At 36.1% G+C, this 26341-nt stretch overlaps 2 protein-coding genes across 2 annotated transcripts; one reads left to right on the top strand and one right to left on the bottom strand.

Annotated features, from left to right (window-relative positions):
* Window positions 1-3180: 3180 nt before the first annotated feature.
* On the bottom strand, window positions 3181-5460 carry LOC111777132 (pectinesterase PPME1-like). Its single transcript, XM_023656592.2, has 2 exons — window positions 4918-5460; window positions 3181-3916 (listed from the first exon to the last, which is right to left on the bottom strand). The coding sequence occupies exons 1-2, from the start codon at window positions 5404-5406 to the stop codon at window positions 3302-3304; spliced, it is 1104 nt and encodes a 367-aa protein (XP_023512360.2). The 5' UTR covers window positions 5407-5460; the 3' UTR covers window positions 3181-3301.
* Window positions 5461-18750: 13290 nt separating this feature from the next.
* Window positions 18751-22390, top strand: LOC111777120 (terpene synthase 10-like). The gene is made up of 7 exons (XM_023656574.2): window positions 18751-19001; window positions 19107-19377; window positions 19454-19829; window positions 20317-20535; window positions 20710-20848; window positions 20926-21171; window positions 21348-22390. Exons 1-7 carry the CDS (start codon window positions 18792-18794, stop codon window positions 21654-21656), a joined length of 1770 nt encoding a protein of 589 aa, XP_023512342.2. The 5' UTR covers window positions 18751-18791; the 3' UTR covers window positions 21657-22390.
* The last annotated feature ends 3951 nt before the right edge of the window (window positions 22391-26341 follow it).

Here is a 26341-nt window from a genome sequence, read left to right as displayed (position 1 = left end):
TTCCACACTCTTATAATGGGTGTTTCGTTCTCTTTCCTAACCGACGTGGGATCTCACAACACGGTTCAAACACCCTCAGCATAACCCCTCCTCTCGTAGCAAGCCAACACAACTGGTGTGACTCCTCTGATCAGCAGGACACTCGGGTCATGCACCCACGTCGAGTGAACGAACTGTCTCGTGTCAACAATGGACAATTTACTTCATTTTCACACTAGAGTTGACCACAAGGCGGTGACACTAGATCAGCAACTTTCCATGTGTGAAAATGAACCTATTTGAGGTCAGACCAGTATATGGATTTGAGCTATTTCAGCAAGTAGTTTTAAAGTTGAATGCCCTTATTTACTTTTGTAAGTTCCCTTAAAATAAGAAATCATGGAGGATGCATATGGAACTCAAGCCGTCGGCTTAGAAAGCTACCTTTGTTATTCCTGAATGTTGTAGAGGTACGCCAGATACTTATGGGCATATAGGCCATTTAAATCTCATCTCTCGTTTCCAGTATGTTTAGGGTTAGCTCATCGAGCTAAACCAATCTCTAGGTGCACACGGGTCTAAACCTCTTATCACTCATGGATCAACATGTAAACCACACTAGCTATAGAGCCCTAATCTTAATTGAGTTCTCTCATGCATGCTTTGTTAGGGAGATATTCCTACCGATCACCTAACCACGTAATCCACAATTTAAACTTTACCTTAGTTAAATTTTGGAGCTGAGGAGGTCTATTGTATTTCTAGGCAGCTTCGTGGCTTAATGTAGACTCCTGACTCCATGCTACTCTGTTTTGACTTCTCAAGTTTTTCTTAGTCCAGGAGCATTAGGATCTAGATCCTCTAGTCATTGCTCACGATTCTAGACCTAAGTCATCGTTTAGCCAACCTAACTCTAACGCCCTAGTTCTGTGCAGATAAGCACGCTCAATAAGAAGAACACCAGTCAAACACTTAGAGATTACACATTCTATCATGCACACATACAAGCAAACAGTCTCAACGGGGAGATAACATTCATCAATCACCCAGAACACATATCACAATAGCCCATCTTCCTTTCTAACACAACGAAAACCATATAAAGTAGCATTTATCACAAATCTCATCATAGGGGCATTTTGGTAATTTCTTACATCATTCATAACATACTTATCCATATTTTCTAACTTGTATTCTAGTCATGCATATTCTCTTTGGGCGAGTGAGTCGGATCGGTTGTGGGCGCTGAACATGATCGCACCTCGATTCTCAAATTGGGCGAGCGAGTCGGATCGGGTTAGTAGTCGGGTTGCTGCTAGCCTTGCAATGCGTTGTTAGTCTCACCATTTGATACGTGTCATCGTCGACGACCAACACACTCTCCTCATCTCTGTGTGACATATTTCGTCGTCTGGTTGGTCTCCTTCACATGCATTAAATTTTTTTCTAGAATCTGATCAGATTTACGATTTCTTCCTATTTTATTTAAATTTTAACATCCTTTTATTTAAATTTTACTGATTTTTTTAATTTTCACTATTTTCTTGAGTTTCTGAAAAATTTTAAAAGCATTTTTCTCTTCTGTCTCATCCGCAATTTTGGTATCTACGACTTTTTAAAAATCTCAAGTATTAAATAGGTGGTTGGAACTTGAGATCCTTACTGACATCTCTTCATAACTTAAGTCTTCATCTATCTGCAGAGGTTCATAGTCTATCACATGTGTCAAGTCGGTCAAGTACTTGTAGAGCGTGGTTATATGGAATACTAGTCATGTACCATAGAGAGGAACCGGTAATCTGACATCACTGATCCAATTTGTTCCAAAATGTCGAAGGGTATGATGAAGAGTGGGCTCAACTTACTCTTTCGTCTAAACCTTAGAAAACCTTTCATCAGGGACGCCTTCAAGAATACCTTGTCACCTATCTCGAACTTCAAATTTCTACACCTCACGTCAGCGTAAATCTTCTATGTACTCTGAGAGCTTGACGTGACGCTTACTATATAGGAACATCAAGTTAGCTTAAGGGTCCATTCAATTACTCTTTTTAAAGCTTAATTAAACTTCTATATTCAGGATATCCACTTTTACAAAGCTTTGAAGATCTAGTTCATGAAAATTATATCAGTTGTGGGTAGTAGTGATCAAAATACCTCACAGTCACTCGTAACAATCATGTTGAAACTTCGGGAAATTTTTTATATATTGTCCTTCTTGGCTCCTATACTTGAGAGAACCTTTATTTCTAGAAGCGTACCTTTTCTTCATTGTTACCTTGAGAAGTCCTTGAAATTCAATACTAGCTCGTGTTTTTGACTTGGTAGCTCGCATATCTATGACTTGTTCTATCTTAATTATACTCAATCGTTCCATCCATAATCTTACAAATTTGAAGTGGGTTTATGCCTCAACTCTTTATGGCTAGAAAACCTGAATACTTAATTCAACCTTAATTCCCAACTTTTCTATTTCCTTCGGGATGACTTGCTATCTTCTTTTAATGTCGTTTTCTTGAGGGTTAGCCCCACTTTGGGCATGATTTTGTATCGAAGACCTTGGTTCTTGTCCTTAGACATTCCCCTTGGAGACCTATGGGGTTTTATGGTCAGTGAACAATCAACCCTGGCATACTCGAGGCTTCATGCGTTCCCTGTGATGTAGTCTAATACTTGCGTTTCCTTTCTATTCTTATTACTAATAGAAATATAGCTATGTATATGTTTTCAATGAAAATTTAAGAAAATGATGCAATTTTTGAATTAATCGTACATTTCTAACTCTTTGAGACATAGCTAAGGAAAAATTCTTAACGTGTAAGCCTTAATCCATACATGTCATAAGCATTTCTTCACATACACAAATTGGATTAGCCATGACCAAGATTAATTAGATTAGCCATGATCAAGCGATTCATTGGATTGGCCATGATCAAGCAAGAATTCTGCAGTGAGTCGTCTTGGTATAAATTCCAAATTCAATCTAAGAGCCATTCTGAATCAATTCGTTAGTGCTTTCTTTGTAAAAGGATTCTATAAGGAACTCTAGCTTTGCAAAATCTAACCGGTTTGGTGTCTAATTTCAATTTGTTATTAAATTTAATTTTAAAATGTTATATTATTTTATATTTTATTTTCATTTTGATCAGTATTTTAAATTAATTTACTATAGTGAATAGTAAAAATGTAAAATATAAAAGCTAAACTCAAAATTAAAGTCAAAATTGAAGATTTTAATATTTAGAAATTAAATGAAAAATAAACTCAAAAACTCTCACAAAACTCACATTGCCACTCCGCAGTCTTAAAAATATGTAAGCCACTAGAGTTGGGGAGGAGGAAGCAGCCACTTTTCACTCTGCACGAACCCAAGGTTGATAAACGGCCTCACTTCATTATTACTCAACTGCTTGCTGAAATCAACTCGGCCGCTCGTCTCCGATCCCGGCCCCGAACACTTATATTCTCCGAAGAACACCGTACTGTGGAAAGCCGGGATTCTCATGTCGTTCCACCCTTCACGGTTAATAATGTCAGCCATGGTGGTGTAGGCATACACAACTCTAGACCATGGCCTCCAAGATCTTCCCAAAAAGGTGTTCCTCCCGCCCGTGCCTGTAATGCTGCAATGCACGAACACATACCCGCTCGGGTCCGTTTGCTTTTCTCTTGAATGTGCTGTTATCACTCCCAATTCGTCGTCGGTCACCACCACGTCGAGCTGCGTGTTCAAGAAAAGCGATGTTCCCTTGCCGAAGACGAAGTCCACGGTGCCTTGTATGAAGCAGTCCTTGTAGACATGTAAGCCATCGTCGTCGCATAGGGTGTCTTGAAACCCTATGAATTTGCAATTGTAAACTGCGGCTTTGTTCCCTCTTAGTCGAGCTGCTAATGCTTGAGCTCCTTTCCTCTTTCCATCTGGTCTTGGAGATGAATTCTGAATAGATTATAACGAAAACCCAATAAGAATGTTAGGAATCATGACTCGAATGGATCATAACAAAAACCTAATTAATAAAATGATTTAGTTCGACACTATCATAATTCTATTGACATGGTTAAGTTAAGGGCACGACAGAGCAAAGATTTCACATAGTACTTTGATTGAAAAGTCAATCGATTACCGATCAAGCTCAATAAAAAATGGGTCAGATTCTACCCGATCAAGCTCAATAAAAAATGGGTCAGATTCTACCCGATCAAGCTCAATAAAAAATGGGTCAGATTCTACCCGATCAAGCTCAATAAAAAATGGGTCAGATTCTACCCGATCAAGCTCAATAAAAAATGGGTCAGATTCTACCCGATCAAGCCTATGGGACTTAAGGACTGATCGAATGGAATAAAAAAAAAGAGAGGTAATAATAAGTAAATAAAAATGACTTAGAAGAGCACAAATTCCAAATGAATGAAAACATGACTAAATTGGTCTCGGTCACTATTTGGGATTGAATGGAAGAGGGGAGGAGATTCTCAGAAGAGCACAGATTCCAAATGAATGAAAACGTGACTGAACTGATTCCAAATGAATGAAAACGTGACTGAACTGGTTCCAAATGAATGAAAACGTGACTGAACTGGTCCCGATCACTCTTTGGGATTGAATGGAAGAGGGGAGGAGATTCTCAGAAGAGCACAGATTCCAAATGAATGAAAACGTGACTGAACTGGTCCCGATCAAGAGGGGAGGAGATTCTCGAGCTGCATGAAGTGAAAATTGAGAATTCTATTGATATGGCTAAGTTACTTGTATGAATCACAACCAATTAACATGGATAAGTTAAGGGCATGACTCTAATACTGTGTTAAGAATCACAATTCTCCACAATGATATGGTGGTATAGTATTGATATGATATTGTCCATTTTGAGTATAAGCTCGATATATTTCTAGCTTATAAACCCAATTAACCAAAAGTACGTTTAATTAACAAATTACCTCAATGACGAGATTGACAGCGACGAAATAATCAGAGTCAACGCTCAAAGATGCACTGTAAACGGTGCCGTATGTTTTAGCATCTCCGTCAAATGTCAAGTTAGGCATATTATTAGGGGAGCCATAAAGGGTAATAAATGGCCTAGTCCTATCAATCGTAAGCTTCTCTTTATAAACTCCTCCTCCGATCCAAATCACGACACGTTTGGTGTTACCAGGAGGAACGCTAGCGATAGCTTCGGTGACCGTCTTGAAATCTCCACTTCCATCGGCTCTTACTTTAACCACGGTAGCGCGTTCTTCAGCAGCCACAAGGGCTGGATCAAGCTCCCCCTTGCGATCGGTTAAGGGCTTCACATTTTTGGAATACCAAGCGTCTAGTTTCGATTTTTCGGCGGGAATAGGTGGTGTAGCAGCAAAGACGCTTGCAAAAGCGGCTAGGAAAATCACCGAGCTCGTGAGAGCGAGAGCATCAATGCAATATTTCATATTTCTGTTCTATTTATTTTTTTAATTTTTTAAATTTGGATTTTTGGAGAAGAGTGGAGTACGTTCAATTGCATGGAGCAGGTGGGATTATATAGAGTGAGAGGGCCCACGGTTAACCATAAGAACCACCGTAAAATTTGGAGTAGTTTTACCTTTCCGTTTTAACTGCCACAGTTTAAGAGATTTTACTTCCGTTTTACCTGTGTTTAATGCACTTTTCACGTAACTAACCTAGTAGACTTTTTTACGGTAAAAATAATAATTTAAAATGTCACCCACCAGTAATTTCTCTAATAATTTAAGATCTACAAAATTAAATGCAATTGCTTTATGCATGTGTTATGGTTTTTTTATTGTGATGTCACTATAAACGGTATACAGTGTCTTGCCTTTACACGCAGTTGTTATAATTCTTTAATTCTCAATTTTGTAAATTCTTCTGGTGGCTCTCTCCGACCTTCCAATTTTATTGTATTATGAAGAAATAGTTGCGAGTTTTATTGTATTGTGAGGAAATAGTTGCCAGTGCTAAACTGTTAAATCTACTCTTTTAGAGAATGTGGTGTGTTCTTACAAAATTCCAAACTTGTAACGTCGTGCAAAGAATTGGGGTTGCTCTCGAATTCCTAAAAAGAGATGTCTAACCGTTAGGCTTTGATTCGATGAAAGAGTAAGAAAGTTCTTTATTTTTATTCAAATTCCTAGGAGACACTTGGGAGTGGAGTAGGTCGAGTTTGACCTAACCACTATAAAACTACGAGGTTATATTTTCTAACTTATTCCTATTTAATTTCAAAATTATTAGGGTGATTTCTGCTAAGTTTTTCATAATTGTTTATTATTTTGAATTGAATTATTTTTATATACTAGTAATAATTACATCCTCGAGTTATTTCTAAGAATTTTAATAATTATAAATTAAATAATTTTATTATTAAAACCCTAGTTGTCATGCCAATCAAACATATTCATCATTTATAATTTAGTGGTTATGTATTAGAAAATTCATCATCATGCAATATGACATTTCATATATGTACATCAGTGTAACACGAGATATCATCGTATCATGTCATATCACCATCATGCATCTCATGTCATCACATCATATCAACATCCCAACGTATCATAGTAACATAGTACATCACATCATCATATCATCATAGTATCATCGTAACACATCATAATATCATATAAAATCACATCATCATATCATCATAGCGTCATCATAACACATCTTAATACCATAACAACGTACATGACATGTGCAAGGGCCATTGGGCACGTGCTATCATATATAAGATAAGTCTTCCAATCGAGCCAAGTTCTCCTCCTAATTTAGCTCGCTCTCGTCCTTCAATTTCGTTCTCACTTATAAGGGTTTCAAAAAACAAAAAAAAAAAACGCCCGCCGGAAATCGCTAGATTTCCGGCGAGGTATGTCTTGCCAGCAAGGGCGTATTAATGCCTTGAGTCACCATATTAAACCCTAGGCACCTTAGTAGCGGTATTTTCTTTTCGAGTCACTGTCGTACCTGTGAGGGAGGAGCCGAAAGGTTTAGGCGAGGAATCGAAAACGTCGCGAGACTTCAGACTTCTGTGAGTCCTTAGATAGGAGCAAACCGATGCTGAGGTAAGTTAGGGCAAGGAAGGATAGACGCAACATCAGGGACGAACGGATGATGATGATTCCACCGACGACAGTAACCAGGACCTGCGATCAGGGTTTGTCGAGGCTCGGGCGAGGAAGACAAAGCGGCGGGCACGGGTCGGTGCTCGGGTATTCCGCGAGTCGTCTTGACCGACACCACCACTGGGTCGCGTCCCATTTCGGCCCAAAACCAGTGATGCCCAGACGCATCCAGAAACCTTGTGCCGTCAGTGGTCTTCGTAGCCCATCGGCTTCAGCTTCATCGGCGGCTCCGTTGCACTCCAGGCTTGGCTCGGCTCAGCGGCGTGGCTTAGCAGCTCGGCTTAGCGGCTCGACGTATGAATAATATACCAATTCCTAGGTTTTCGACCCTTCTAGAGCCATTCCCACCATTGTTCCGACCATCTGAGGTCAGTATAACTCTATTTCTTCTAGTTATCTGTTGATTTTTTTCTAGGTTAGGCTGTCGTTATTGTTTTCCTCCAGGTATGAACTACTTATAATAATGAACGTATTGTCATTATTGAGATTGTCTCACGTAAACTCTCGCTCTTTCATTATACAAGTACAAGGTAACGTCGCTAATTAGGTTAAAGAAAACTAGGGGCGTTACATACTTACCTTAATTGCCTTAAATAAGGTCAAATTAAGTTTAGAAGGCTCCAAAACATAGGGTACGAGACGGAGCTGAGCCGGAGCCGAGCCAAGCCGATCAAGTAGAGTGGCTGAGGATAAGACACGTGCCGGTGTGGAGCTGACTTGTGCGGGTTGCAGTTCACGTTCAGGCGCGAACTTCGGGTCGGGTTCTCGGTATCACAGGTCGCGCGTATTGAGCGTGGGCCCAAAGGCAAGGGTAGCAATAGGCCTCGGCTGGGGCTTCATGAACATGTCTGCTGCGCGATTAGGCTGAGGGTATCGGGCCGTTTGGCTTTGGCTGTGGATTTGCTACATATCTCGACCACCGTGAGTCCTATTGGCTTGCCGCACACTTCCATGATGCCTTAGTGTCTCAGACGTACCTATAAACACAAATCCCATTTTACACCTCAATTTTCCATAACCCCAAACATGCCGATGGAAAAATAATTACGACGAGGCAAGCCCACAAATCCCTCTGTACTCTTGGATTCGTTGGTCGTCTTTCCTATGGCGTGAGTTAGTCCTCCTTTGATCGTAAAACCCAAATCGAAGTTCACCGACATCGCGTTTCGAGGGATTAACCATCGTTCGTCTTCTCCTTTTTCCTTTATGTATACCACACTTTTATCTCTGCAGGTGAGGTTTGAAGAATGGCTACCCACCTAGAAGATGAAAACATAGGCCTCTGAAAGCACCGCGTGATTGGAAATAGGTTTCTTTAGGTGTTTCTTAGTCCCTAGCTTAGTTTAGGTTCTTGAAAATGTTTGATTAATCCACCACACCTAAATGGTGTGAGAGTTATCTTATTTATAATCAAATAAATTACAAGGATACGGAACTAGTAATAAATGGAAATAACAATAAATGGAAAGATACGTAATAAGACAAATATTAGATATTTGCCTTATAATAAAATATCAAATATAATATATATGGTAAACTATAATTTATTACTAAATATCCTTAACACCCCACTCCAAGCTGAGCGTCGAATTTGAACGAACGTGAAGCTTGGATCTGAAAAATTCAAAGAAGTTGAGAAACACTTTTCGTGAAGATGTCAACAACCTGGTTTAGAGGAGGCGTACAGAAACACTTTTTTGCCCATCGAAAACTGCAGAGGGATTGTCGCTCAGCGGCGATGCTGCCTTGGCTTCGGCGAGAATATGTCTAACCCATGAAAAGGGATTGTCGCTTAGCGACGATGCTGCCTTGGCTCAGGTGAGAATATGTCTAACCCCAAGAAGTAGAAGGGGAAACCAAGAGCAAGGGACAAAGACAATGTTAAAGCCAGAAGAGTCGCCACAGTGGGCGAAGGAGCCAATTTTGGCGAGAAGGGCAGCGCCAACTTGGTTGGCGAAGAGGCCAGTGCGGCGCCCAAATTCCAAAGGTAAATCTCTACATAAGATAGATGGGCTTATCGAGATTCTATATATTTCCGAAGAGAATGCTGACGAAGATACTAAGATTAGAGTTTCTGTGAAGGACGAAGGATAAAGAAAAATTGGGAAGAAAATGAAAGAGGAAAAGGTGAGGTTGTATGTATAGAGTATGGCGAAGGATGATTTGTAGGTCAAAAGGGTGGAGCCAAAGAGTAATCAATCGGCTCCGCCTGCGGCAGCCATGAAGACTGCCCCTGCGGCGTCAAAGCTAGCAAGGGTGGTGGAGAAGAACAGTAGAGGATTCAGAAGCTATTGAAAATAAAGGATCCGGGTTGCTAAACCAAAATAGCTCTGCTATCATGAGAATGTTTGCTGAATCCACCACACCTAAATGGTGTGAGAGTTATTATTTATAATCAAATAAATTACAAGGATACGAAAATAGTAATAAATGGAAATAACAATAAATGGAAAGATACCTATGGTAATAAGACAAATATTAGATATTTGCCTTGTAATAAAATATGAAATATAATATATATGGTAAACTATAAATATCCTTAACAGTTCCAAACTTGCTCTATTTAATTTGAAATCTTAAACCTATCTTTATATCCTTAGAAATAGTGATGTAGGTAGCAAAGTGTACCTACAAAGTAGGGGTGTATATTCAACCCGACAACCCAACAACTCGTACCAACCCAACCCGAACTATAAGGATTGGGTTGGATTGGATTAGCATTTCGAGTTCGTGGGCAAAACCATCGGGTTGACCCGAGCCAAATTTAAATATATAAAATATATTAAGAATTTTTCCTTATTGAGTTTGACAGAGTGATACTTTGGTCAATCTAAGAAGACTTACGCCAAGTTCGAATCCAAGTAAATTCATATTTCTTTTTTTTTTTATATATATATATTTTAAAAATACCTTAATATTTTATATTATTTTAAAACATATTAGAATAACTTAATATATGATAAATAAACTAACCCACAATTATTTAATTTAGGAATATGGTTTATGATAATATATGACTCTTTTTAAAACATATTAGAATAACCTAATATATATAACTCTTTTAAATAAAACATATTAGAATAATCTAATATATATAACTCTTTTAAATAAAACATATTAGAATAATCTAATATATATAACTATTTTAAATATATTGTTTATGTACAAATAATTATTTAATTTAAAAATATGATTTATGCTAAATTTATTAATTATGATTTATACATGTGTTATTTTCCGTTTCGGCTTATAAGATAAAATTATATAAAATATTTATATATAATATTATATTATAATATATAATTATTAATAATATATGGTTCTATCAGGTTCAGTAGCTCTTTGATTGAACGAGGTAAACTTCCCTATACAAAGAATTGGATGATCATGAGACTTCCCAAAAACAGAAATTCATTCCCCTTTACTCAGTAGGTAAATAGAAGAATAGTTTACTGATACAAAAAGTCAAGACTAAAGAAAGCCAGCCATAGAGTTGACTGTGTTTGAATAACTAGTCAAAGTAAATGCCTGGTCAACTCCTTGATGTTTTAGATCTTTTAGGTTACCGTTCTTCGAATCTCTAGATCCTCAACTACTACTAAATCTCAATAGTTTGAGTTTCCAGCTTCTTTTTTCGTCTTATGAACGAAAGGCTTTGTTCAAGGATTCTATATCAATTGATAGATGAGAGATAGATCAAACTGAATTATGAAGCAAGAAGTTTGAAACTTAGATAATTCACCTCTTTTGCTTATAACTCGAGAAAAAGGCTATTACTAGATCTATGAGAAATTTCATTCAGTTAGATTCCATATGGTTTGGACAGCAAAAGAATTGACTCTTTGTTGGTTGAGCCGTATGAATTTCTATTCTTTAACTGTCAAAGGATGACAGTAAAGCGCCTAATTCATAAGGAGTTGATTGAGTGTTTACTGTTCCGAAATAAATAGGTGTAGGATCAAAGACGCTCGACCAATACTTTACGAGGTTCAGGAGCCGGAGTTCAGCAGAGGATTGAGCAGTCAGGTTCAAAGTCCTCTCATCGAGAAATGAGCTAGTTGTAGAGATTGAGTGGGTTGGCCACTCCGACAGAGAAGAAGAGAAAGGGGAGCGTAAGCAGCAAAGCACTGAACTCGCTTTCTCTGGTCTTGTGGTAACTTCCCCCCTCCTCCCCTCTTCTATTCCGTCCCGAAGAGTGCCCGGGACCAATTCCGTCACGTTTTCATTCATTGATTTGTAATCTGGGCTCTTGTCATTTTGATTTACTTATTTTTCCCTCTCCCTCCTCTTTCTTTCTTTCTTTTTCTTTTTTGATTCCCTTCGATCATTCCTTACTTAAGTCCCATAGGTTTGATCCTGTAGAATCTGACCCATTTTTTCATTGATTGAGCGAAAGGTACAAAATCTAATTGATTTTTCGATCAAAAATATTATTTATACATGCTGTTATTTTGAAGCAAAACTATTCACACATTTTATACTATTTTAAAATATATTATTTAATTTAAGAATATGGTTTAAGATAAATTTATTAATTATGATTTATACATACATTTAAATTATTTCGAAACAAATACAACTATTCATACCTTATATACTATTTTTAAATATATTGTTTATGATAAAACACTCGCAAACAATTATTTAATTTAGAAATATGGTTTATGATAAGTTTATTAATTATGATTTAACATATATCAAAGTTATTTTAAAACAAATGTAACTATTCACACATTTTATACTATTTTTAATAAATTAACAAACTAACACACCCATTTAATTTAGGAATATGGTTTATGACAATTTATTAATTATGATTTATACCTACTTTTAAGTTATTTTGAAACAAATGTTAATTCAATATTTATAAATTATAATATATTATTTAAGATAAATAAACTAACAAACAATTATTTAATTTAGGAATAGGGTTTATGATAAGTGGGATAACAAATACGGAAGAGAATCCAAATTAGTTTAAATATATTTAAAGATTGTGTTATTAAACTAAGACAATAAACCTAAATTCTAATGTATTTATTTCATATCTGTTGTAACATTATTATATCACTATATATATATTTCTTAATAGTTTTGGGCTCTCTATCTTTATCAGGTCACGCATAACTAAGCATATTTCGATTAAAATATTTTTATATTTTCTTTTATTTTTGTTATATACCATATCTTTAAACTAATCATTTTGATTGTTTATTTAATTTCATGATATATCCTTATATTTTTCCGACCTTAATCAATTTATGTTGGCATTTCACCGTCTTTAGTTTTATAACAATGTTGAACTATGTTAGTATGTTACAATTTTCACGTGTTGTTTTTATTTGATTTTTTTTTTTTTGTGTGAATAATTATGGATTGATTTGTGTTTGTTTATGATCTTTTAATATCTTTGATCTAAGATTGTATCCAAATAATTATAAATTGTGGATAAATAAAACTTAAAATTTTTTTTTTGACAACCCAACCTGAACCCAACCCGAAAATAGAGGGTTGGGTTGGGTTGGGTTGGGTTGGGTTGGGTTGGGTTGTGAAAAGTTTTGGGTTAGGTTGGGTTGGGTTACAAATCCAACCAACCCGAACTTTTGGGTTGGGTCAAAAAAATCCATCAACCCAACCCAACCCGGACCATGTACACCCCTACTACAAAGTGTACCTAAGGGTATTTTGATGTAGCGGTAATAGTGATGTACCAGCAAAACCTAAAACCTAAACCTTATAAAAAGTAACGAGTCATTTAGAGTATGTTTAGAACTCAAAATAACATATAGTGTCTTAGGGGTATTTTGATCATTTTACTTCTAATTCTTGGTTTAGCTATTTAACATGTTCCAATATCTTTCAAACTTCACTCCATTATCAAAAACCATAAAAGGTCTAATAAAAAGTTTCATAGCATTTCGAGGTCATTTACATCATGAATCAAACATAAATTACCTTAGGGACATTATGATCATTTTACACCGTTACTTGGTTTAGCTACTTATCTTTATTCAATGACCACCAAATTTCATATATAATCTTAACATGCTATAATATGCTCCATATTAAAATTTCGTGGGGAACGGAGCTCATTTATTCAGTTATTTTAATGTTACTTAAATCTGAGAAATTTGATGAGCCTTAACTCTATGTTCTTTGAGTTTTTCTTTCCTATATCCTTAATTCATATGTTTAAGGTTCATACAAAACTCCAAATGATTTCTACGAGTATTTTTTAAGAAAAGTCTAAGATGGCTACTTATCTCGTCGTTGACGTTCAAGACCTTCTTTCTCGAGCTTCCGGTATCCAAATTATTCCAAATTTTCTTTGTTAGATTCAACTTCTAGTCTAGTTTTGGAGCCATAAAGAAATTCATGAGAACCCGTTTATAAGGGGTCCAAATTGATCACAAAGGGTAGAAAGGTCAACACGTGGCTATCTTTGACGTTTATTGGTCAAAGTTTGACCTTTGACTTTGGGCTTTGTTGGAAAAATCACAGATTTGTATTATCATATACCTCTTGTTTTGCCCTTGTAAAGCTCCATATATACCTCGAATGGATTCAATTTCTTCATAAAACGTTTAGAGATGAAGAATAAAAAAGAAGTAGAGATCAATTTCATACCGCTCTATAGCTTACGTTATAACCTTCAAAAATTAGCAGAAAACATGTTTCTAGTCCATTCTTTAGCCAAACTTGTTGGAACCATATAGAATGCGTAGGAATTATACCCCTTAAATTTAGAAGAAATCCAAGGAAGAAAAAGATTTAAAATAGAGTTTTAGGAATTCTCATCACGTATTCTTGTCTTCAAACATTGTTCATAACTTTTTATCTGCAGATCAAGTTTGCACTGCCATTGGTTGTTCTAGGAGCGTGCTTAATTTTCTCCTTTTTATTTTAAATGTTTCTAGAAGTTGCGTAAAAAATATCTACTCCGATGAGGGTGCTACCGACATTTATTTTAAATTTCTACCATTGGATCTAAATAATGTAGAGTGCTGTTGAACATATCCAAATTTCCGTTTAATGTAATGGTTCGATATAAAAATACAGATCGTTTCATTAGAATGGACGGTTCTCGACCCAAACCCGCTTGCAGTTTTTCTTCAATGGTTTTCATAATTAAGTGGAACTTAAGTGACATTTTGGTAATTTTCCATTTTTCGAATATTGTATTATTATTTTTCTCCAAAAATATCCAAAGTTTTTTTTAAAATTCTTGATCATCATTTTTTCGTTTTTGAGCATCTTAAATTTCCTTTTAGATAAGGAATTAAAAATCTAAAAAATTCCTTACGAGTGGGTAAAATGACCTTTTTGTCCTTTAAACTTATTTATTTATTTTTCCCTTTCCGGTCCTTTTCCAAAAGTCTTAAATTCTTAAAATTACTCTTAGGGTATAACAATGGCTTGTTTAAGACCCTAATCACTTGCTTCAATTTGGTAATTCCTTTCCTTGGATCCTTTAAGTCTTACCTGAGTGACTTATTCTTATTGAAGTTAATTATCTTCATTTTGGGGTATTACCGACCATGAAAGTTAAGATAGAATAGCAATATGCATTGTTTTCGGTTAGTAGCTTTATATGTGACTTTTCATTTTCGCACTCAAACATTATGTTAAAGTTTTATTTTGACGAAGTTATTTTCATTTCATGCTTTAAACTAAACGTATAGGTCCATTGCTTGGTTTGAAACGTTTTATTTAAATTTTCACGTATGTTATTAAATACATGTATGTAGTGACATTTCTTAGACAAGAAAATTAAATGAAAATTAAAACTAAAACTAAAATTTTATACAACCAAATAGAAATTAAACTCAAATATGGATTAGCATCTTAATATTTTAAGACAACGATGAGTCATCTCGATGTTTATTATTGAAGAAGTATAAAGAAAAAAGAAAAAACATTTATCCCAAGAAATAGTTATTAATATAATAAAAAAAAAAAGTGAATTTTATGATATGATGGGGTAGGGGTACATGGTCCAGGTTGGGTTGGGTTGAAGGATTTTTTTTTACCCAACCCAAAAGTTCAGGTTGGTTGAATTGGTAACCCAACCCAACCCAAAAAAATTTTCATCCCTTTATTTTTGGGTTGGGTTCGGGTTGACCCAAAAAAAAATTTAATTTGTATGACTTAAAATGATAAAACAATTACTATCTATAAGTTGTAGATCAAAAGTATCAAACTCTCTCTTGCATTCATATTATCACCTGTAAATATGTAAAGAATATGCCATGAATCAATTCCAAAATTATCATATCTAATTAAATTATCTACATTCACAATATATAATCATTCAACAAAATGCCAAAAAATTCACGTATAAATATGTAAAGAATATTCAATGAATTAATTCTAAAGTTAAACCTTCAACAAAATGCCTAAAAATTTAAAACTATCCAACCCTCTATTGCATTCTTAATTCCTGAAAAAAAAAAAAAAAAAAAAAGTATCTTGACAATTACTATCGTTTTAAGATTGTTTGGAGAGAGCATATCGTAATTTCAAATATTTTACTTGCATTGAAAAATAATTATTCTTGCATGATATTACTGGAGCCGGAGGGTCTTAAATCATCTAAAAAATAAAATATAAATTATGATATAACAATATAGAATACATCTTAACAAATAGACAGTAAATAGATTTGAAGTTACCTGTCTCAATCTTAGAACAAATCTCCAAATCTTCAAGTTGTTGAGGAATATTAACGATGCTGACTTTTTACTGATCCAATTTTGTGTACATATTAGAGCTTCCACTGTTTTAGGTGTCAAAGAGCTCCTAAAAGAATCAAGAATCCTCCATCCGTACTAAATGCTGATTCAGAAGCTACAGTCACTGCAACGGCCCAAACATCTTGGGCAATTTTTGATAAAACTCTATATTTAAATTCATTTGCTTTCCACTGTGCCAAAACATCAAAATTGTCATAAGTTCTTCACTAGGGTCAGATAAATATCGATCCACATCATTCTTTAACTCGAGTGAATTTTGCTCTTCTCTTCTTCGTTTGTATCTTGTTAATACTAATATTAAACCACTCAAATTCACTTCATCAATTGTGTCCATCTCCATACTCATGGACTTAGAAGTGAGTCTTGATTCAGATGGGTGATGATCTTGAGCATTATCATAAAACTTGTAGTAATCATATAAAAGAATTAAATAATTCTTTATGTCATCCACCATCACTTTTAGCCATAGCATCTTCATAAATATTTGAAAAGCAAAATGATATGTAATCCAATTTGTAACGAGGGTCGAGTACCACTGCTATGAATATCAACTTATTAATTCTTTTCACTAAGCCCCAATATTTGACTCATGTTACTTAAAACAGAGTTCACATTTGTACTCTACTCAATTAAAAGTTTTTGAATACCCCAAAGATCATGAAAATAAGAATTAGAAATTACATATAAAGAACCACTTATCTTCGTAGTGACATCATAGAAAACTTTAAAAAACTTTACAAACACGGTAACGTTTTCCCAATCATCAATGGTTGGTGGCCCTATTCTTTTGTTTCCATGATCCCCTCTTTGAAGTAATCAACGTAATATAATTCTTCTTCCTCTACTATTTTGAAAGTTTCTTCAAATTTCAAGGCATGATCAAACATCAAATAAGTGGAATTCTATCGAGTCGCCACATCCAAACAAACAAGTGCTTTACATTTAATTTTTTATTGTTCAACACCATCTTTAAATTTTGTCAATCTCTTGGGGGATGATCTAACATACCTCACAGTATTGCCAACACTAGAAATGAAGTCATGCATTTTTTTAAGCCCTTCATTTACAATCAAATTAATTATGTGAGCACAACGTGTAATATTTCTCCATTTAAGACAAATGAATTCCAACTTCTAAGCCTTCTCACAAACCCGCTTGGAATGACGAACTAAAAAATCTTTCAACTTCTTTTTTTTTTCTTCTAGATAGAGCTTAAATATATCTCTAGCAATGGTTACTCTTGACGAAGGGTCAAACGTAGAACATGCATTACTACAAAATAATTTGAAACCCTCATTCTCTACAAACTTAAAGGACAACTCATCCATAATTATCATCTTGGCACATGATGCTCTACATCTTGTTTGACTAAATAATGAAGTAACAATATTACTATCACCCCTTCCATCTATTGAACGTTGAAAACTTAGAGTGGTTTGTCCTTTGTCCTCCACCTTGTACTTTCTACATTGATTTTTTAAGTGCTTCCATAACGTGCTAGTTCCACAAGAATGAGTGTCACAAGCATACTCCTTAGAACAATAGTTGCACTTGCACCTCTAATTATTGTTCTCTAATCTTGTAAAGTGATCCCACGCGGTTGATTTACTGGGTTTCTTCTTCTTAAATTCAGATTGTGCAGCCAATGGTGGCTTCGATGCATTGTAATTACTAGAGCTACTTGCACATACAGTTGCACTATTGTTTTCCATCTATAAAAAATAAATAGAAGTATTATGATTCAAACATTCAACCCAATATGAACAATTACCATAGAATGCATCACAGTTAAAATATACAATCAGTATTTACAAGGGGATATAACAAAAAGAGAAAAAACTTACCCATGATGGCGTTCCAGGAGACTAAAGAGAGAAAGACGGCGCGCGAGAGAGAAACAAGACAAAGAATGCGAGAGAATGCTATTGAGATCAAATTTCTTGTAAGAGACTGAGTGTCGAGAGAGATTTGTATTTTGGCTGAAGGTTTGTATTTTGGCGTGAGGCTATGAAAGAGAGAAAAAGGGAATGAGGTGAGGTTGTGAGAGAAGAGGATGAGAAGTTTGTATGGCTGAGAGAGAAACAGATAGAGAAGAGGCTAAGAGAATCATATAAGAAAATAACGAGACAGAGGTAGAGAGCAGAGGCCGGAGAGAGAATCAAAAGAGGGAGGGTGCCTAAAGCAGAGAGCAGAAAGGGAGGGTGCCACAACAGAGAGTAGAGAGGGAGGGTGGCTAACCAGCAGATAGCATAGAGGGAAGGAGAGAGAGAAGTTATTTTAAATTTCTTTAAGCTAATTAAGTAAATATTGAATTTTGAAATGTCGACAGATTAGGTTTTGACTTTAGGCCTTTGAGCTTCAATTTCGGGTTGGATCGGATTGACCCAATCATTTTCTTTTGAAATCCAAACCCAACCCAAATCAGATCGGGTTCAAAAAAAAAAATGGACCCAACCCAAATTCGAAATCCAATACAACTCAATCCAACCCTTATATTTCGGGTTCAGTCAGATTGGATTCTCGAGTTTCCGGATAGATGGAGTCATTTCAAAGGATATAATTGTGATTTACAAAATTAAAGTTCATCAATGATTATGTGTTTTATTAGTTCAACAGTGTCATGCCGACAAAATAGGAAGCCTGACATAAATATCTTTGCCTTTTTTATTCATAAAATTAGAAAGCGGACGTAAATATATTGTTTTTAATTCATAAATATAGCAAGTTGGAGAATGATGAGTTCGAACCAAAACATTATATATTATTTTGAAGAATGAATTGATAATAAAATAATATACATAAGATTGCCTCAAATCTAGTATGGAAGATCACACCAATAATTGGATCATCTATATATTTTAGGTCGTTTCGCTTAAAGAATTACCGCCATTAAATAAATCAACAAAATTTGATTTCATTGATCTTCGTTTTTCTTTGTTAATGGCTCTTCACCAACCTTTTACTTCTTTTACGACGAGTCTTTTCATCAAACGAGTCTCTTTTGATCTCAATTGTTCATTTGTCCCTCCCTCTCTTAAAGTACATGGCGGTGTACGAATGTCAAGTCAAACTATTGTACGACGGTCTGGAAATTACAAACTTCCTATTTGGAAACCTGAGTACATTGAATCATTAAAAAGTGAATTCAAGGTATGAACGATAGAAATCTTTTGTTTGTTTACTCTTTTCGTTTTATTTACATTTAATTTTGAAAAGAGTTCGACAATTACTTGTGGATATGTATGATGTTTTTAGGGAGAAATGTACGTAGAACGCTTGAATGAGCTAAAGGAAGAGATTGGTATTATCATGAGCCAAATAATAGACGACCCTTTAAAGCAACTCGAGCTAATTGATACTTTACAACGACTTGGAGTCTCATATCATTTTGAGAATGAGATTAAGGATGCGTTGAAAAGAGCATATGAAAAGAGATATGAAGGTGATGATTGGAAAAAGAATAATTTGTATGCAACATCACTTGAATTTAGACTACTAAGACAACATGGATTCAAAGTTTCACAAGGTATTAACTTTGTTCGAACACTTAATATTACTTGTGAATATGTATGATGTTTTCATGATTTTTTTTTTACTTACAGAGGTTTTCAACAACTACAACGATGAGATGAAAAACTTTAGCACACGACTCTATGAAGATTTAAATGGAATGTTATCTTTGTATGAAGCTTCGTTCTTATGTATAGAAGGTGAGAACATTTTAGAGGCAGCAAAACATTTCACAATCAACTATTTCGAAAAATATATGAGATTGTGCAAGGATGAACATGAAGCGTCCATTATTAGATATGCGTTGGAGTTTCCCTTACATTGGCGAATGTCAAGATTGGATACAAGATGGTTCGTTGATATCTACGAGAGAAAAGTGGATATGAATCCTATTCTTCTCGAAATTGCTAAATTAGATTTCAATCGAGTTCAATCTATCCACCAAGAAGATCTGAAATATGCATCAAGGTAAGATTATTATAAACATATTTAGAGCATAGACAATAATGAGCTATGATATACTTTTATCGATTTTTTTTTAAATCACATATCAACTCAAAAATTTTCTTTTCCTTTGAAAAAATTGATCATTTTTTTACATTTTTAAGACCGAAAAAAAAAAGCCTTAAATCTATAGATTGCTATAAATTTAATTATATCAATACTTTAACGTTCCCTCTTATTTATGGGTTAACCTCATCATTGGGAAATTTCTCAAAGGCTAATCCAATCTCGATATAGCCTTTACGCAATCTGAATCTAATTCATTCATTCATTGAATTGGATTTTAGATCCGAGCGTGTTGAGTTATAGTTAGTCTTATTCGTTTGGGCCATATTTGTAGAACAATAGGCTTATCATTGTGACAACTTAAATATATAAAATATATACACAAATCTTTTTATTTTATTTGATATGTTATAATAAATTTAATTATATTAGCATGTTTACACAGTTGGTGGAGGAGAACTGGATTTGGCGAAAAGTTGAGCTTTGCAAGAGATAGATTGATGGAAAATTTCTTCTGGACAGTGGGTGTTGGATTTGAACCCGAGCTCTCATATTTTAGAAGAATGGCCACAAAAGTTAATGCATTAATAACAACAATAGATGATATTTATGATTTCTATGGCACATTAGATGAACTCGAGCTCTTTACCGACGCTATAGAGAGGTAAGCAAACGATAAATCTATGACAATAAGTAAAAGTTTAATCTTGGTGTTAATTTCTATTTGTTATATTATTTTGCTTACCAATTCATTTATTTTTTAATAGATAATTAAATTTTCTGGATTAAAAATCTCAAGATTTTTGATATATAATCCTCTTCTAAAATATGATTTTAGGTGGGACGTTGGTGCAATGGATCAATTACCTGACTATATGAAAATATGTTTTTTTAGTCTCCACAATTCTATCAATGAGATGGCTTTTGAAGCACTAAGAGACAAAGGAATTAACGTGCTTAAATACCTTAAGAAAGCGGTATTTATTTAATTATGATAAGTATTTCTAACTTTTCTTTTGATTAAGATCAACAAAATTGTTACGTAATTTTACAGTGGGCAGATTTGTGCAAAGCTTATATGTTGGAGGCTAAGTGGTATCACACTAGCTATAAACCAATGTTGGAAGAATATTTAGACAATGCATGGATTTCAATATCTGGACCAGTTATATTAGTTCATGCATATGCTTTCGTGACATCCCCAACGCTCCAAGACATGGAGAGCTTGGTAGAATATGCTGATATAATTCGTTGGTCTTCCACAATTTTGCGACTTGCTAATGATCTAGGAACATCATCGGTATGTAAACAAGCCTTATTTAAAAGAAACCTTTTTTTTAACTGCCATAATTAAAAATTAAGTATGTGAGTAGGTAACTATCTTCGAGTTAATGAAATTCTGTGTAAGTTATTAAATTTAACATTTTGAAACTTTTATCAACTAACATGATCCTATGATGGATAAATGTCATTCAGGATGAGTTAGAAAGAGGTGATATTCCGAAATCGATACAATGTTACATGAATGACACGGGAGCCTCAGAGAGTAAAGCTCGTGAGCATGTAAGGCATTTGATTGATGAGACATGGAAGAAGTTAAATAAGGCTGAAGTTGAGAATTCTATCTTTTCTCAATTGTTCATCGAGAGAGCTAAAAATCTTGCTAGAATGGCTCAATGCATGTACCAATACGGAGATGGACATGGCATGGGGTACCAAGAAATAAATGATCGTGTAATGTCTCTAGTTATTCGACCCATTTCCACACATTCATATAGTGAATAATGGTCGAACGGAAGCGAAAATAAAATCAATTACACTCACACATCCTATATGTTCATGAAGTCGTGGAGTTATTTTACTTAATAGAAATGTGAAGCATTTTGGAAAAGGAAAAATGTGCGGGTTCAAGCCTTATGTTTGGAAACCGAACTAAGCTTTGGAAGGAGGGGCACCCAGCTCAACCCAAACCCATAACCAGCGTAACCCGCACACATATACAGCCCGCAGCCTAAACCCGCATTGCCAACTTGTGACCTAGATCAACTCGACAACCCGGACTAACCTTGAAAACTCGTTCCTCGACTAAGCAACTCGTTGTCGGCCTAGTGCAACCCCTCACATGTGACGCATCCATAGATTCACTGAGCTGACCGCTCCCAACGGGTTCTCGGCAGCTTCCTGGTGACTTTCTGCTAGCTCTCGGCAACTCCGATCAGCTTGTCGGCTCAGCTTATCAATTTTTACCATGTTCCCCTATTTTGGATCTCTTTTCTACTCTTTTTGACCATTTAAGAATTGATTTTTGCATTTTTAAAGCATTTGGAAGGAGTACAACCATTGTTTAGCCAAATTAAGTATGGTAAGCTAAATAGGAGGCTTAATTATGAATGCTAGGTAGATTAGGCTGATCAAGGTGTTCTAATCTGGTGCCGTGTGTTAGGTTGAATGGCACAATGACCTAGGGTCACGATCTTATGTATTTATAGATGTGTATAATGAAGATTACATTCTAAATCATAGATTTGGTAACAAACCATGAAATCATAGATTTGGTGACAAAACCATGAAATCATAGATTTGGTGACAAAACCATGAAATCATAGATTTGGTAACAAATCACCAAAACCATGAAATCATAGATTTGGTAACAAACCAGTAAATCATAGATTTGGTAAAAAACTAGTAAATCATAGATTTGGTAAAAAACTAGTAAATCATAGATTTGGTAAAAAACTAGTAAATCATAGATTTGGTAAAAAACTAGTAAATCACTAGATTATCTTACTATATACAGATATGATCTATTCTACGTTTAACACCCCCTCAATCTGGACGATGTACTACTAAGTTCAGATTGCGCCTAAAATTGCTAAAAGAAGGAGCTAGCAATGGCTTTGTCATGATATCGGCGAGCTGATCCTTGGAAGAAATGAGTCGAACATCAAGCTAACGAGTCGATACTCGTTCACAAACGAAGTGATAATCAACCTCAACATGCTTCGTTCGTCGATGAAAGATTGGATTGGCAGACAGGTAGGTGGCACCAATGTTGTCACACCACAGGCTAGGCACTCGCGCTTGCGAGATCTCGAGCTCACGCAAGAGAACTTGGATCCAAATTAATTTGGTAGTGGCATCAGCAACCGCCTTATATTCGGCCTCCGTACTAGAACGAGAAACTGTCGATTGTTTCCTCGAACTCCAAGAAATAAGATTGCCACCAAAGAAGATCACATAGCCTCCAGTGCTTCGACGATCATCAGGATTCCCGGCCCAATCAGCATCCGAAAAGGCACTCAACAAATTAGTGCTGGACTTTGTAAGACAAACCCATATCAATAGTGTCATGTAGATAACGGAGAATTCGTTTGACTGCCGCCCAATGTATAGATGCCAGGGAGGACATGAACTGACACACTCTGTTGACACAGATTGATATATCAGGATGTGTTAGAGACAAATATTGGCGAGTACCAACGACACTCCGATAGCGAGTAGTATCCTCAGGCGAAAGCTTTCCACCACCATCCAATAACAACTTCTCACTAGGAAGCATAGGTGTGGGCACACCTTTGGAGGTGAGCATATTGGTTCTGGACAATAAATATTGAATGTATTTATGTTGTGTCAGAATAAGTCCATTGTAAGTTTGGCGGACCTCAATCCCAAGAAAATAACTTAAAATGTCAAGATCCTTGACGGCAAAATCATCCTGAAGCTGCTAAGAAGTTTCTCAGTAGGTGTAGAAGATGAGCTGATGATAATAATGTCATCAACGTAGATGAGGATATACATTTGAATGCCCATCTTGTTAAAAATGAAAAGAGAAACATCAGCTTTTGAAGGTGTAAAATCCAGCTGTAATAGTTTGGAGCTAAGGCGAGAAAACCAAGCATGCGATGCTTGTTTAAGGCCATAAAGCGACTTATCCAGCTTGCAGAGATAACCAGGGTGTTGATAATCCACAAATCCAGGGGGTTGCTTCATATAAATATCTTCATTAAGAAAGTCATGAAGAAAAGCATTTGAATATCAATCTGCCGAATAGCCCAACCACGAGAAATAGCAAGAGATAATAAGAGTCGAATGGTAGTGGGCTTAACAACTGGACTAAATGTATCATCATAATCAACGCCATACTGCTGTTTAAACCCTTTAGCAACCAGGCGTGCTTTGTAGCGATCAATAGAGCCATCTGGCTTTTGCTTGAGTTTGAAAACCCATTTGCAATCAATAACGTTAAGACCAGCACGAGGAGGAACTAAGTGCCATGTCTTATTTTTTTGAAGTGCCTGAAATTCATCATTCATTGCCTGACGCCAGAGGGGATGCTCCATAGCAGTAATATGTGAAGTAGGTTCAGAGGTAGAGGACCGAACTACATAATATGTTATTGTTCCATCTGTAAGCACCTTGGGTTTCTTGATATTGTGCTTCAATCGAGTACCATACAGATAAGTAGTAGGTGCAGGATCCACATTTGAGGGGACAGCCGTATCAGCCATTGTGAGGGGAGCAACCGATACAACAGCAGTTCGTTGACCAGCGGCCGAGGATTCAACCGGGCATTGTGCAATATCATATGCTGGCGGAGAAGTTGAGGCCCCAATCATTGGCGGAACAACCAACGCCGATTCGCGCGGCAGCGATGCGGAGGATTGATGCGGCAATTCTGAAGCTGATGTAGACACCAAATTTTCTGCATCCAAAGAGTTAGTAGGCACAGACATATGCATGTGATCATTCTCCAAATTAGTACTGCTATTACCCAAATGCAAGGTGCACAAATCAGGGGCATTATGCGTCGACTACATGATTGGGGAAGAATTAGGTGGGGGCTCTCTTGAACGGAAAAACATTTTCATCAAATATGACGTCTCTAGACATATAGACACGACTAAAATCGGTGTCAAGACACTTCTACCCTTTATGTAAAGAACTGTAGCCTAGAAAGACACATTTCTTTGATCGAAAAGAGAGCTTTTGTTTGTTATAAGAACGAAGATGAGGCCAACAAGCACACCAAAGTTTTTTTTTATAAGGAGTAATTTGGTGGGGTATGAAAGAGATGCTCTAAGGGGCCTTTGTTATCGATGACATGAGTAGAAAGACGATTGATGAGATATGTGGCTGTAAGAAACGCGTCGTTCCAAAATTTAATAGGTACATGAGCATGAGCTAGAAGGACTAGGTCAGTTTCAACAATATGACGGTGCTTGCGTTCAGCAGACCCATTTTGTTGATGTGTGTGAGGGCACGAAACACGATGAGAAATTCCAAGGGAACGAAAAAATGTGTTATGAATTTTCTGATATTCCCCACCCCAATCAGATTGGACCCACTTGATTTTATTATCTATGAGGCGCTCAACATGAGCTTGGAATTGCAAAAATATACGAGGAGCTTCTGTACGATCATGCATCAAATAGATCTACGAAAATTTACTGAAATCATTAATGAAGCTAATATAATATTTAAAGCCCCCAACAGATGGAGGTGCAGGGCCCCAAACATCCGAAAAAATAAGTTTCAAAGGTGACGAAGACCTATGGGAAGAACTAGTATATGGTAACTGATGATTTTTTGTTAACTGACACGCATTACAAACTGACAAAGGTGACTCACTAGCACACAACATATTATTGAGACGCAAAATTGATTTTACTACTTGAGATGAAGGATGTCCAAGACGTGCATGCCAATGGGCGTGAGTAGTAGATCTACTCACCAAGGCATGCTTGAGATCATCGATATCGGATGGCTTAATAGGATAAAGACCAGATTCACACCTCCCATCTAGAAGACTTTTCCTCGACCGTCGATCCTTAATAGAAAAATGTCAAGGATGGAATTCAAAAAATACGTCATTATCACGAGAAAATTGATGAACGGAAAGAAGATATTTGGAAATTTCAGGCACATGCAAAATATTACGCAATGCAAGAGAACGAGTAGCAGTATTAACTAAAGAATGACCAGTATGCAAAATACGCAAACCTACTCCATTGCCGACTTGAACTTGTTCACCTCCATGATAGCGTTCACGCACAGCGAGACGATCCAGGTCACTGGTGATATGATCCGTAGCGCCTGTGTCGCTGTACCAATTTGGGTCAATCTTGTAAGAGGAAGTAGCCGCCAGTGCTGTAGGAGGAGCAGAAGAAGGTTCATCTTGATAGGACTCATCCATCCTATGCCAGCAACGGATAGTAGTATGCCCCACTTTGCCGCAGATCTGGCAGGAAGGACGAGCATAAGTGCCACGACAATCACCAGCACAACGAGAGGGTGCATAACCTTGACAACGACCACGACCACGATCCCTACGCCCACGATTCTTCTGCTGACCACCACAACCAGCATAATTGGCAGAAGATCCAAGATTTAACTGAAGTTCAGCACGACCAGTATAATTGGCAGAAGATCCCAGATTTAACTGAAGTTCAGCCTGGTGTTGTAGTTGGCGA

This window comes from Cucurbita pepo, chromosome 16, assembly GCF_057944985.1.
Source record: "Cucurbita pepo subsp. pepo isolate OVF chromosome 16, ASM5794498v1, whole genome shotgun sequence".
NCBI lineage: Eukaryota > Viridiplantae > Streptophyta > Magnoliopsida > Cucurbitales > Cucurbitaceae > Cucurbita > Cucurbita pepo.
The sequence above is the reverse complement of the archived record's forward strand: the minus strand, read 5'-3'. Positions and strand labels throughout refer to the sequence as shown.

Bases quoted from the DNA above. Each gene is read 5' to 3' on its own strand.
- LOC111777132 (XM_023656592.2), bottom strand. From the start codon at position 5,406: ATGAAATATTGCATTGATGCTCTCGCTCTCACGAGCTCGGTGATTTTC. The intron at 3,917-4,917 runs GTAATTTGTTAA...TAATCTATTCAG, and splicing joins CTGTCAATCTCGTCATTGAG to AATTCATCTCCAAGACCAGA.
- LOC111777120 (XM_023656574.2), top strand. From the start codon at position 18,792: ATGGCTCTTCACCAACCTTTTACTTCTTTTACGACGAGTCTTTTCATC. The intron at 20,536-20,709 runs GTAAGCAAACGA...ATATGATTTTAG, and splicing joins TTTACCGACGCTATAGAGAG to GTGGGACGTTGGTGCAATGG. The intron at 21,172-21,347 runs GTATGTAAACAA...AATGTCATTCAG, and splicing joins ATGATCTAGGAACATCATCG to GATGAGTTAGAAAGAGGTGA.